At 42.5% G+C, this 12,109-nt stretch overlaps 1 protein-coding gene across 1 annotated transcript; it reads right to left on the bottom strand.

Annotated features, from left to right (window-relative positions):
* Nucleotides 1-6,578: 6,578 nt before the first annotated feature.
* Nucleotides 6,579-11,685, bottom strand: LOC106613268 (extracellular calcium-sensing receptor-like). Its single transcript, XM_014215355.3, has 7 exons — nt 11,409-11,685; nt 10,599-10,893; nt 9,811-10,100; nt 9,270-9,565; nt 8,737-8,945; nt 8,020-8,365; nt 6,579-7,752 (listed from the first exon to the last, which is right to left on the bottom strand). The coding sequence occupies exons 1-7, from the start codon at nt 11,465-11,467 to the stop codon at nt 6,836-6,838; spliced, it is 2,412 nt and encodes an 803-aa protein (XP_014070830.3). The 5' UTR covers nt 11,468-11,685; the 3' UTR covers nt 6,579-6,835.
* Nucleotides 11,686-12,109: the final 424 nt, after the last annotated feature.

A 12,109-nucleotide genomic window follows, 5' to 3' on the forward strand; every position in this document is an offset into this window, starting at 1 on the left:
TCGCGCGTTACCCTTTGGATAGTGACCTGAACGCACGAACAAAACGGAGGTATTTGGATATAACTATGGATTATTTGGAACCAAAACAACACTTGTTGTTGAAGTAGAAGTCCCGGGAGTGCATTCTGACGAAGAACAGCAAATGTAATCCTAATTTTGTAATTGTAATTCTGAGTTTAGGTTGCCCCAAACTTGCCGGGTGTCAATTTAGCTAGCCGTGATGGCTGAGCTATGTACTGAGAATATTGCAAAATGTGCTTTTGCTGAAAAGCTATTTTAAAATCTGACATAGCGAATGCATAAAGGAGTTCTGTATCTATAATTCTTAATATAATAGTTATGTATTTTGTCAACGTTTATGGTGAGTAATTTAGTAAATTCACCGGAAGTTTTCGGTTGGTATGCTAGTTCTGAACATCACATGCTAATGTAAAAAGCTGTTTCTTGATATAAATATGAACTTGATTGAACAAAACATGCATGTATTGTATAACATAATGTCCTAGGAGTGTCATCTGATGAAGATCATCAAAGGTTAGTGCTGCATTTAGCTGTGATTTTGGTTTTTGTGACATATATGCTTGCTTTGAAAATGGCTGTATGATTATTTTTGGGAGGGTACTCTCATGACATAATCTAATGTTTTGCTTTCGTTGTAAAGCCTTTTTGAAATCGGACAACGTGGTTAGATAAAGGAGAGTCTTTAAAATGGTGTAAATAGTCATGTTTGAGAAATTAAATTTTTTGCATTTTTGATGAATTTGTAATTCGCGCCACGCTATACCATTGGATATTGGTGAGGCGTTCTGCTAGCGGAACGTCTGTCTAAACAGGTTTTAATAATAATAAACCATTTTTTTTTTTTTCATTAGGCCAGATTGAAAAGGATACATTTTTCTACCCATTTTTGTCTTGGTCATTCTATTCATATAGAAAATAGTTTTATAAGATATACTGGTGCAGTGAAAAACATGAGTAAAAGGTATGACAACAATCTCTGGTCTCCCATAACAACCTAGCCTATGAAAGCTAGTCCTCAGATCATGTTTTAATGCCTCCAGACGTTCTCCAGACTCATATTCCTCAGTCTATGTTCAAATACCTTTCTACACATAATTTCACACAGAAATGTATATTCCTGAAAGAGAGTAGAATACAGTTGCAATACAGTAAGTTAAAAGTTTAACTCATTCCTGAAAAAGAGGAGAATATCAGTAGGAATATGTTAAATTAAAAGTAGAACTCATTCCTGAAAGAGAAATGACTATACAGTAGGATTACAGTAATTAAAAGTTGAACTCATTCCTGAAAGAGAGGAGTATATACAGTAGGAATACAGTAAGTTTAAAAGAAGCTGAATGATTTCTTTCCAGATGAGTTTACCTGAGGAATGCCGAAAGGGCCGATGATGCGCAACATGCTGATGGTAGGTGTGGAGGCAGACTCGCCCACGATAGCTGTCACTGTAGGCGACCCCGAGCATTGTTCTCCGGTATCAAACATGGGGTCCAGGCCGTTAGCCAGCTGGAAGGCCACATTCATGGCCATGGGGACCGAGGTGCACGAGTCGTGCACTTGATAACCAAGCGTGACACCCGGTAGAAGGTCTGAACTGTTGTTAATCTCCTCAACTGCGAAGATCATGGCGCGTGAGAAGCGCAACTCACGGGTATCCATGCTGTAAATAGAAGATATGTGAGTGAGCACCTCTTGACTAAATGGTAAACTAGCCTATAGAATATCGTGTTATACGAGGGCAAACATCTTAATATCTAGTCTTATTTTACACACTGTCTACATGCCTACACTTTTGTTATCGGTAATTGAGGAAGTAGGATAGCCTGCATTTGAAAATGTGACCCTTTGTAACAGTGGGCTTTACCGACTCTCTCAGATACAAACACACTTTATATCTGTCTTAAAAACACTGTTTATTTGTCTTTAAAACACTGTTTATCTGTCTTTAAACACACTGGTTATCTGTCTTTAAACACACTGTTTACCTGTCTTTATACACACTGGTTATCTGTCTTTAACACACTGTTTCCCTGTCTTTAAAATGCTGTTTCTCTGTCTAACACACTGTTTACCTGTCTTGAAACACACTGTTCATCTGTCTTTAAAAAACTGTTTATCTGTCTTTAAAACACTATTTATCTGTCTTAAACACTGTTTGTCTATCATTAAACACGCTGTTAATCTGTCTTTAAACACACTGTCTCTGTGTCTTTAAAACACAATTTGTCCGTCTCCCCAAACAGCCACAGTCCTGTCCCCTGTCCCCTCTTGCGTTCACTGACCTCCCTGTGCACTGCAGGGGCTCAGGCATGCTGGTGTAGCTGTGATCCACAGTGTGCATGTAGTTGTGGATGGAGAAAACACCCCCGATGACAAAGTCCCCGTCCTGGGAGAACGCCGGAGGACGAGTGGTGCCTTGGAGCCTGCATCTGACAGACTCCAGCCCAGAGGCAGAGGCAGACGAGAGCAAGGCGAGCCCACCAGCCACCACAGCTAGATGTAGTAGAACCAGACTACCAGCCAGACTTGGATCCAGAGCAGGAGCCGGAGAGAGCCTCATTCCCCTGATGTGTGGAAGGTATGGGGTAGCACAGCGCCACACAGACCCACATAAGTCAGGTTACCTCTCTACTCTGGGTTAAATACCCACCGTACCTCTGTGGGGATTCCTCTGGGGGCCACACTGTGGGCATGGCCATGCCAGGAAGGGAGGGGCTAGAGGCTGCTCTGCTCACCCAGTCAGGTCCTGCTTCTTTCAGCTATAGAGAGTTTATGCACCAGCATCAGAACTACGTTGACTGTAATGGTTTATTTAGACATAAACATACATTAGACATACAATAACCATGAGCCTCTCTTACATTTCCCTTACTTTCTAGTCCTCTTGGCACACTGGCTCTGCACAGTATTTCCCCTATCGTCTAGTCCACTTGACACTTTGCCTCACTTATATTTCCTCTACGGTCTAGTCCTCTTGGCACGCTGGCTCTGCACAGTATTTCCCAAACTGTCTTGTCTTCTTGGTATGCTGGCTCTATACAGTTATTCCTCTACAGTCTAGTCCTCTTGGCAAGTTGGCTCTACACAGTATTTCCCCTACTGTGTAGTCCATTTGTCACTTTGCCTCACTTATATTTCCTCTACAGTCTAGTCCTCTTGGTACGCTGGCACTACTCAGTATTTACCCAACAGTCTAGTCCTCTTGGCAAGTTGGCTCTACACAGTATTTCCCTACTGTGTAGTCCATTTCGCACTTTGCCTCAATTATATTTCCCCTAAAATCTAGTCCTCTTTGCAAGATGGCTCGACTCATTATTTCCCCTACAATCTATTACTCTTGGCACGCTGGTAGTACACAGTATTTATTCTAAAGTCTAGTCCTCATGGTACGCTTCCTCTCATATATTTCCCCCACAGTCTAGTCCTCTTGGCACTTTGCCTCACTTACAGTTGAAGTCAGAAGTTAATCAGCGTCTGATCCCGTTAGCGGGATCAAAATCCAGCGAAAAATCATATCGCCAATTAGCATTAAAAAAATATCATAATTTAAAAAAAAATATATAATATATATATTTTTTTTTTATAGATACACCTCTCCTGAATCGACCCACGTCGTCCGATTTCAAAAAGGTTTTACAGGAAAAGCAAATCATTAGATTATATTAGATGAGTCCATCGTAAAAAGCAGCTTCATAGCCATTTTCCGACCAACCACTTGCATCACATATAATCAAAAAACAGCTAAATGCAGCACTAACCTTTTACAAACTTCATCAGATGGCACCCCTAGGACATCATGTTATACAATGCATGCATTCTTTTGTTCAATAAAGGTCATATTTATATATAAAAACAGCATTTTACATCTCTGTCTGACGTTGACTACATAATTTCCCCTCAAAAGCGTCCCGGTAAACAATGCTACATTTCCCTAAATTGCTATACTATAACGATTTTTTAAATGTATATTGTCAATCTAACATTTATAGATGAATATCTCTTGAGAACACCCGTCATACCAGATTTTAAATTAACTTTACTGGGTAATCACACTTTGCGATAAAAGGAGATGCGATACTCAGAAAATTAGCTAATATACAGAGCTCGGCGCCATCTTGGAAAGAATCTCATGTCACGTCTTATCTTCTATAATATTGTCAATAATCGCCTACCTTTAGTTGTCTTCATCAGAAAGCATCCCAGGTCCACAACAGATGTATTTTCGGTCAAAAAGTCCATACTTCACGTTCCATTAGCCTGATGTTGGTAGCGCGTCCTATGGCTCTCTCCAAGCGCAGCTCTGAAGTTCATAATAAATGCAATGCTCACGCATGTAGGTTCGTTCAAACATGTCAAACGTTGTATAAAATAAATCTTCAGGGCCTCTAACACCAAGAGAGCCAATAAGATTCGAGGGGGATGATGTCATGGCCTTTAAAACCGTATCCAAAGGTGGGGGCAGACATGGCCGCCGGCGTCATAATGGTGATGGCCCATCCCCTGTGACCAATTTCAAACTCGTGTCATTCACTGAGTTTTGACTCTATAAGGCTCAAACCACTGTGAAAGGACTGGCGACATCTAGTGGAAGCAATAGGAAGTGCTCACTGAACCATGGTTAACGGTGTGATTAATAAGGAAAGATGAGAAGTCAAGTCCACAATTCAGAATTCCACTTCCTGTTTCAATCGGTCTCGGGGTTTTGACTGCCATTTGAGTTCTGTTATACTCACAGACACCATTCAAACAGTTTTAGAAACTTTAGAGTGTTTTCTATCCATATATAATAAGTATATGCATGCCCTATCTTCTGAGTTTGATTAGTAGGCCGTTGAAAATGGGAACGATTTTTTTTCAAAATGCGCTGTGGCGCCCCCTATCCTACGCTATCCTCAAGAGGTTAACATTCACCTTAGCCAAATACATTTAAACTCCGTTTTTCAAAATTCCTGACATTAAATCCAAGTAAAAATTCCCTGTCTTAGGTCAGTTAGGATCACCACTTTATTTTAAGAATGTGAAATGTCAGAATAATAGCAGAGAAAATGATTTATTTTGGCTTTTATTTCTTTCATCACATTCCCAGTGGGTCAGATTTTTACATACACTCAATTAGTATTTGGAAGCATTGCCTTTAAATTGTTTAACTTGGGTCAAACGTTTTGGGTAGCCTTCCACAAGCTTCCCACAATAAATTGGGTGAATTTTGGCCCATTCCTCCTGACAGAGCTGGTGTAACTGAGTCAGGTTTGTCGGCCTCCTAGCTCGCACATGCTTTTTCAGTTCTTCCCACAAATGTTCTATTGCATTGAGGTCAGGGCTTTGTGATGACCACTCCAATACCTTGACTTTGTTGTCCTTAGTCTATTTTTGTTACAACTTTGGTAGTATGTTTGGGGTCACTGTTCATTTGGAACCAAGTTTTAACTTCCTGACTGATGTCTTGAGATGTTGCTTCAATATATCCACATAATTTTCCATCCTCATGATGCCATCTATTTTGTGAAGTGCACCAGTCCTTCCTGCAGCAAAGCAACCCCACAACATGATGCTGCCACCCCCTTGCTTCACGATTGGGAAGATGTTCTTCGGCTTGCAAGCCTCCCACTTTTTCCTCCAAACATAACGAATGTCACTGTCTTTGTCCCTATGTGCAGTTGCAAACCGTAGTCTAGCATTTTTATGGTGGTTTTGGAGCAGTGGCATCTTCCTTACTGAGCGGCCTTTCCGGTTATGTCGATATAGGACTCGTTTTACTGTGGATACAGATACTTTCGTACCTGTTTCCTCCAGCATCTTCACAAGGTCCTTTGCTGTTGTTCTGGGATTGATTTGTACTTTTCGCACCAAAGTACGTTAATCTCTAGGAGACAGAACGCGTCTTCTTCCTGAGCGGTATGACTCCTGCGTGGTCCAATGGTGTTTATACTGCGTACTATTGTTTGTACAGATGAACGTGGTACCTTCAGGAGTTTGAAAATTGCTCCCAAGGATGAACCAGACTTGTGGAGGTCTACAATTTTTTTATCTGAGGTCTTGGCTGATTTCATTTGATTTTACAACGATGACAAGCGAAGAGGCACTGCTTTTGAAGGTAGGCCTTGAAATACATCCACATGTACACCTCCAATTGACTCAAAATGTCAATCAGCCTATCAGAAACTTCTAAAACCATGACATATTTTTCTGGAATTTTCCAAGCTGTTTAAAGGCATAGTCAACTTAGTGTATGTAAACTTCTCACCCACGAAGTGTGAAACAGTGAATTACAAGGGAAACAACTGTAAACAATTGTTGGAGAAATTACTTGTGTCATGCACAAAGAAGATGTCCTAACAGACTTGCCAAAACTATAATTTGTTAACAAGAAATGTGTGGAGTTGTTGAAAAACGAGTTTTAATCACTCCAACCTAAGCTTATGTAAACTTCCGACTTCAACTGTGTATGAAAATGTTTATTATATTATTATAATACATAATATGATGAATTACAATATCAACTGAACACATGCGCTTCAATGTTATATATAAACATATAGAAATAAAGCTTCTCTCCAACGACATGGAAGTGTTTCCACTCTGTAGGCTACTGCTAATCACATCATTTAGCAGGCCAAATTAGATTTTAACAAACTAGATTTGAACAATCTCTCAAATCATTGGAATATCTAAAGTGAACCTGTGTCATGTTACTAGATAAAATGTTACCAATGATTAGCTGCTAAATTGTTGGTCATCTCTGTCAGACTAGTCCTACCTAACTGTATAATAAACCATATAACTGAAGATTACAATGTTTTTTCCCCTCAATCATTTCTTAATAATGTATATCATTGGATGTCTTCTCCATAAGGTGTTTCTTGGTGTTCTTCTCCGGCCTGAACAGAATAATAAAGCATTTAGGAACAAATAATAGAAAGAACAACCCAAAGCTAGAGGTGATGATGGCAAAGATCTCCACAGCTACAGTGAACTTCCCAGGAGAGCTGACATAAGCTGGGATAAAGGTGATCCAGACAGCACAGAATATGAGCATGCTGAAGGTGATGAATTTGGCCTCATTGAAGTTATCAGGCAGCTTCCGGCCCAGAAAAGCCAGCACAAAGCACAAGAGAGCCAGGAGTCCTATATAGCCCAACACAGCCCAGAAACCAATAGCTGAACCCACATCACACTCTAGAATGATCTTTTCCTTGTAGGTAGTGAGGTTTTTAATGGGTAAGGGTGGGGACAGGACCAACCACAGAGTGCATATCAAAGCCTGGACAAACGTGAAGGACACTACAGTCAATCTCTGCTGTGGAGGACCAAACCATTTCATGATATTACTGCCTGGAAGTGTAGCCCTGAAGGCCATCAACACCACTATTGTTTTCCCCAGAACACAAGAGATGCAGAGGACGAAGGTAATCCCGAACGCTGTGTGGCGCAGCATACAGGACCATTCAGAGGGCCGGCCAATGAAAGTAAGAGAACACAGAAAACACAGAGCCAAGGAGAAGAGCAGCAGGAAGCTCAGCTCAGAGTTGTTGGCCCTGACGATGGCCGAAGTTCGGTGCCGGTAGAAGACAGTTGCCGTGGCGATGGCCAAACAAGCCCCGCCCACAGAGCAGGCGGTCAGGATGATTCCAAGGACCTCGTGGAAGGACAGGAACTCCACAGGCTTAAGGATACAGCGGTTTCTCTCAGTGTTGGGCCAGTACTCCTCGGGACAGATCAGACAGTCTGAAGAATCTGACCAGGACAAAACAACAGACGTCAAATGTTAATAATAATAGATTCAGGTTTTATTTATTTACAAATTCATGTCCACAATGCTGCACTTTGTCAGTTTACAATAAAGAATGTTGAATTAATGTGCAGCTTACATGAGATAATAAGAACAGGAACATGATTGACAGACACTGCCTTTGAAGTTCTGGTAATATGAATCAACCACTACTTAGTAAACCGTGATAGAAATTACTACACATTTTATGCCAACTATTCCTATTGTCCTACCTGTGTTATTACTGATCTCTCCCTCTGCACATTGGATACAGTCATAACAGCATACAGGCTTTCCTTTTTGTACAGCCTTACGAGCGCCTGGGGGACAGCTCTCACTGCACACTGACAGAGGTACTTGTGTACTGTTCTTTACCCAGGTGATTTCCCTCTCCATGTCAAGCCTCTGTTCAAGAGGCAGGGACGCATCATAGCGCCCCACTGTCACCAACTCCATCTTCCCACTCTCCCGTCTCTGCCAGTTGACCAGCTCATAGGTGGCCACTGGGTCCCCGTTGGCATCGAAAGACACCTGGTACCCATTACGAGAGAAGTTCACCCTCCTCAAACTCTCCAGAACCTGGGGGTTGGAAGGTCAAGGGAGAGAGAGAGAGAGGGAGGGGACGAGAGGGAAGGAAAGAGGTGAAGAGAGATGGAGATAAGGGAAGAGAGAGATGAGTGAGGGGTAGAGAGATGGAGAGATAGATGGAGAGAGGGGAAGAGAGAGATGAGAAATGGAGAAATGGAAAGAAAGATGGAAAGAGAGAAATGGAGAGAAGGGAAGAGAGATGGAGAGGCAGAGAGAGAAACCAAACATTAATTCAACTAATATTTATCAGATGTGTTACTTCAGAACAACATGTAAAGTATATTGACAACTCCTAGGCCTTCATACATGTAGTCTAAATAAACATATCTATCAGGAAATTATACTACAGTCTTGTCATTCACCTGTGTTGGCTTCACATGAAGGTTTTTGTCACAGTTCACAGTGGAGTGTTGTCTCTTTTCACAAACAATGCTGTGGATGGCGTGTGCTATGGCGTAAATAGCTTTATACACCATGTTAGTGACACGCAGCTGAGATGTATCTGTGTAGGGGACCTGTAGCTGCTGTATATCCTCACTGCCATCACACACCTTCTCCTCAACCCCAACACCTGTAGAGGTCCCTACAGACAGACAGACAGAGACAGACAGACAGACAGACAGACAGACAGACAGACAGACAGACAGACAGACAGACAGACAGACAGACAGACAGACAGACAGACAGACAGACAGACAGACAGACAGACAGACAGACAGACAGACAGACATGTAAATAGATAGGTAGATAGATAGATAGATAGATAGATAGATAGATAGATAGATAGATAGATAGATAGATAGATAGATAGATAGATAGATAGATAGATAGATAGATAGATAGATAGATAGATAGATAGATAGATAGATAGATAGATAGATAGATAGATAGATACCTTTCCCCAGCCTACAGCCAAAGGCTCCCTCCCAGAACTCAGTGAACATGGGAGAGTTGGACACCTTCTGTGGGGAGAGGTCCAGGAGGAAGTCCCTGAGGCCGGGGATGACAGAGCGTTGGATGCCAAATCCGATGGCCCCGGCACACAGGCCGAAGCGCAGCATATCTGGGTCAGTGACCCAGGATTCACTCCCGATCCACTGGCGGGGCGGAGAGGGCAGGCGTTCCATCTCCCTCAGCAGGATTTTCATGTCCCAAGAGGATACGAATGCAACCACCACCCGGGCTGTGGAGCTGGGGAACATGATTATGTCATATGCTTAATATGCAGGTCATGTTTGTCATTCATTGGATTGTCTCATTGAAGTGAACATGGACATTAGTATTAATCAACACTTTTGACAAGCTCAAGATATGCAAATCATGTTGGTCTCACAGATCAGCTTTGGGAAAAGAGAGAAATTAATAACAATAGTATTTTTTACAAATATAGTTTTGCATTTGTGTGAATGAAAAGTTCACAAGTAATCATGGATCACCTGCGGATCACGTCGGCCACCCGTTGCACTCTGCTGAGTGGGTTGGTACGGGAGAAGGCTTCAGAATACTCCACACAGATGCCTTCCTCTTGTGCTGCCTGTAGGAAAGCCGCCATACCGTTATTACCGTAGTCAGAGTCGGAACGGACCGCCCCAATCCAGGTCCAGCCGAAGTGCCTGATGAGGTGGGCCAGAGCGGCAGCCTGGAACTGGTCACTGGGGATGGTTCTGAAGAAGGTTGGATACTGTTTCTTATCACTCAGACACGCACAGGTGGAAAAGTGGCTCACCTAGGTAAAAACAGACAGTCGATAACATGAGAAAGAACGTAATGTCGGCCAAGTGAGTCTCAATTATTGGCTACTTCCTGCTTTTTTCTTTCGCTGTGTGGTATGATGTTAGGGAGACATTAATAATAATTAGCCAATTTATTGTTTTCATTAGGCCAGATTGAAAAGGACACATTTTTCTACCCATTTCTATCTTGGTCATTCTATTCATAATGAAAATAGTTTTATAAAACATACTGGTGCAGTGAAAAACATGAGTAAAAGGTATGACAACAATCTCTGGTCTCCATAACAACCTAGCCTATGAAAGCTAGTCCTCAGATCATGTTTTAATGCCCCCAGACGTTCTCCAGAAATGTATATTCCTGAAAGAGAGGAGAATACAATTGGAATACGGTAAATTAAAAGTTGAACTCATTCCTGAAAGAGAGGAGAATATACAGTAGGAATACAGTAAGTTTAAAAGAAGCTGAATGATTTCTTTCCAGAGGAGTTTACCTGAGGAATGCCTAAAGGGCCGATGATGCGCAACATGCTGATGGTAGGCGTAGAGCCAGACTCGCCCACGATAGCTGTCACTGTAGGCGACCCCGAGCACTGTTCTCCAGTATCAAACATTGGGTCCAGGCCGTTTGCCAGCTGGAAGGCCACATTCATGGCCATGGGGACCGTGGTGCACGAGTCGTGCACTTGATAACCGAGTGTGACACCCGGTAGAAGGTCCGAACTGTTGTTTATCTCCTCAACTGCGAAGACCATGGCACGCGAGAAGCGCAACTCACGGGAATCCAAACTGTAAATAGAAGATAGGTGAGTGAGCACCTCTTGACTAAATGGTAAACTAGCCTATAGAATATCTGGTTATACCAGTTGAAACATCTTAATATATAGCCTTATTTTCCACACTTTCTAAATGCCTACACTTTTGATATCGGTTATTGAGGACATTGTAGGATAGCCTGCATTTGAAAATGTGACCCTTTGTAACAGTAGGCTTTACCTACTCTCTCAGATACAAACACACTTATTATCTGTCTTAAAAACACTTTATCTGTCTTTAAAACACTGGTTATCTGTCTTTAAAACACTGGTTATCTGTCTTTAAAACATTGTTTACCTGTCTTTAAACACACTGTTTCTCTGTCTTTAAAACACTGTTTATCTGTCTTTAAACACACTATTTTTCTGTCAAAAAACACACTGTTAATCGATCTTTAAACACACTGTGTCCGTGTCTTTAAAACACAATTTATCTGCCTCCCCACACAGCCACAGTCCTGTCCCCTGTTCCCTCTTGCGTTCACTGACCTCCCTGTGCACTGCAGGGGCTCAGGCATGCTGGTGTAGCTGTGATCCACAGTGTGCATGTAGTTGTGGATGGAGAAAACACCCCCGATGACAAAGTCCCCGTCCTGGGAGAACGCCGGAGGACGAGGGGTGCCTTGGAGCCTGCATCTGACAGACTCCAGCCCAGAGGCAGAGGCAGACGAGAGCAAGGCAAGCCCACCAGCCACCACAGCTAGATGTAGTAGAACCAGACTACCAGCCAGACTTGGATCCAGAGCAGGAGCCGGAGAGAGCCTCATTCCCCTGATGTGTAGAAGGGATGGGGTAATACAGCGCCACACAGACCCACATAGGTTAGGTTACCTCTCTACTCTGGGTTAAATACCCACCGTACATCTGTGGGGATTCCTCTGGGGGCCACACTGTGGGTATGGCCATGCCAAGGAGGGAGGGGCAAGAGGCTGCTCTGCTCACCCAGTCAGTTCCTGCTTATTTCAGCTATAGAGAGTTTATGCACCACCATCAAAACTACGTTGACTGTAATGGTTTAGATAGACGTAAACATACATTAGACACACCATAACCATGAACCTCTCTTATTTTTCCCTTACTGTCTAGTCCTCTTGGCACGCTGGCTCTACACAGTTTTTACACAACAGTCTAGTCGTCTTGGCACGCTGGCTATGCACAGAATTTCCCCAACTGTCTTGTGTTTTTGGTAT

The sequence above is a fragment of the Salmo salar genome, chromosome 09 (genome assembly GCF_965601325.2).
Source record: "Salmo salar chromosome 09, fSalSal1, whole genome shotgun sequence".
Classification (NCBI taxonomy): Eukaryota; Metazoa; Chordata; class Actinopteri; order Salmoniformes; family Salmonidae; genus Salmo; species Salmo salar.

Coding starts and splice junctions, on each gene's coding strand:
- LOC106613268 (XM_014215355.3), bottom strand. CDS start 11,467: ATGCACACTGTGGATCACAGCTACACCAGCATGCCTGAGCCCCTGCAG. Junction 10,894..11,408: donor CCCCTGCAGTGCACAGGGAG/GTCAGTGAACGC, acceptor TTCTATTTACAG/TTTGGATTCCCGTGAGTTGC. Junction 7,753..8,019: donor AGAGATCAGTAATAACACAG/GTAGGACAATAG, acceptor TGTCCTGGTCAG/ATTCTTCAGACTGTCTGATC.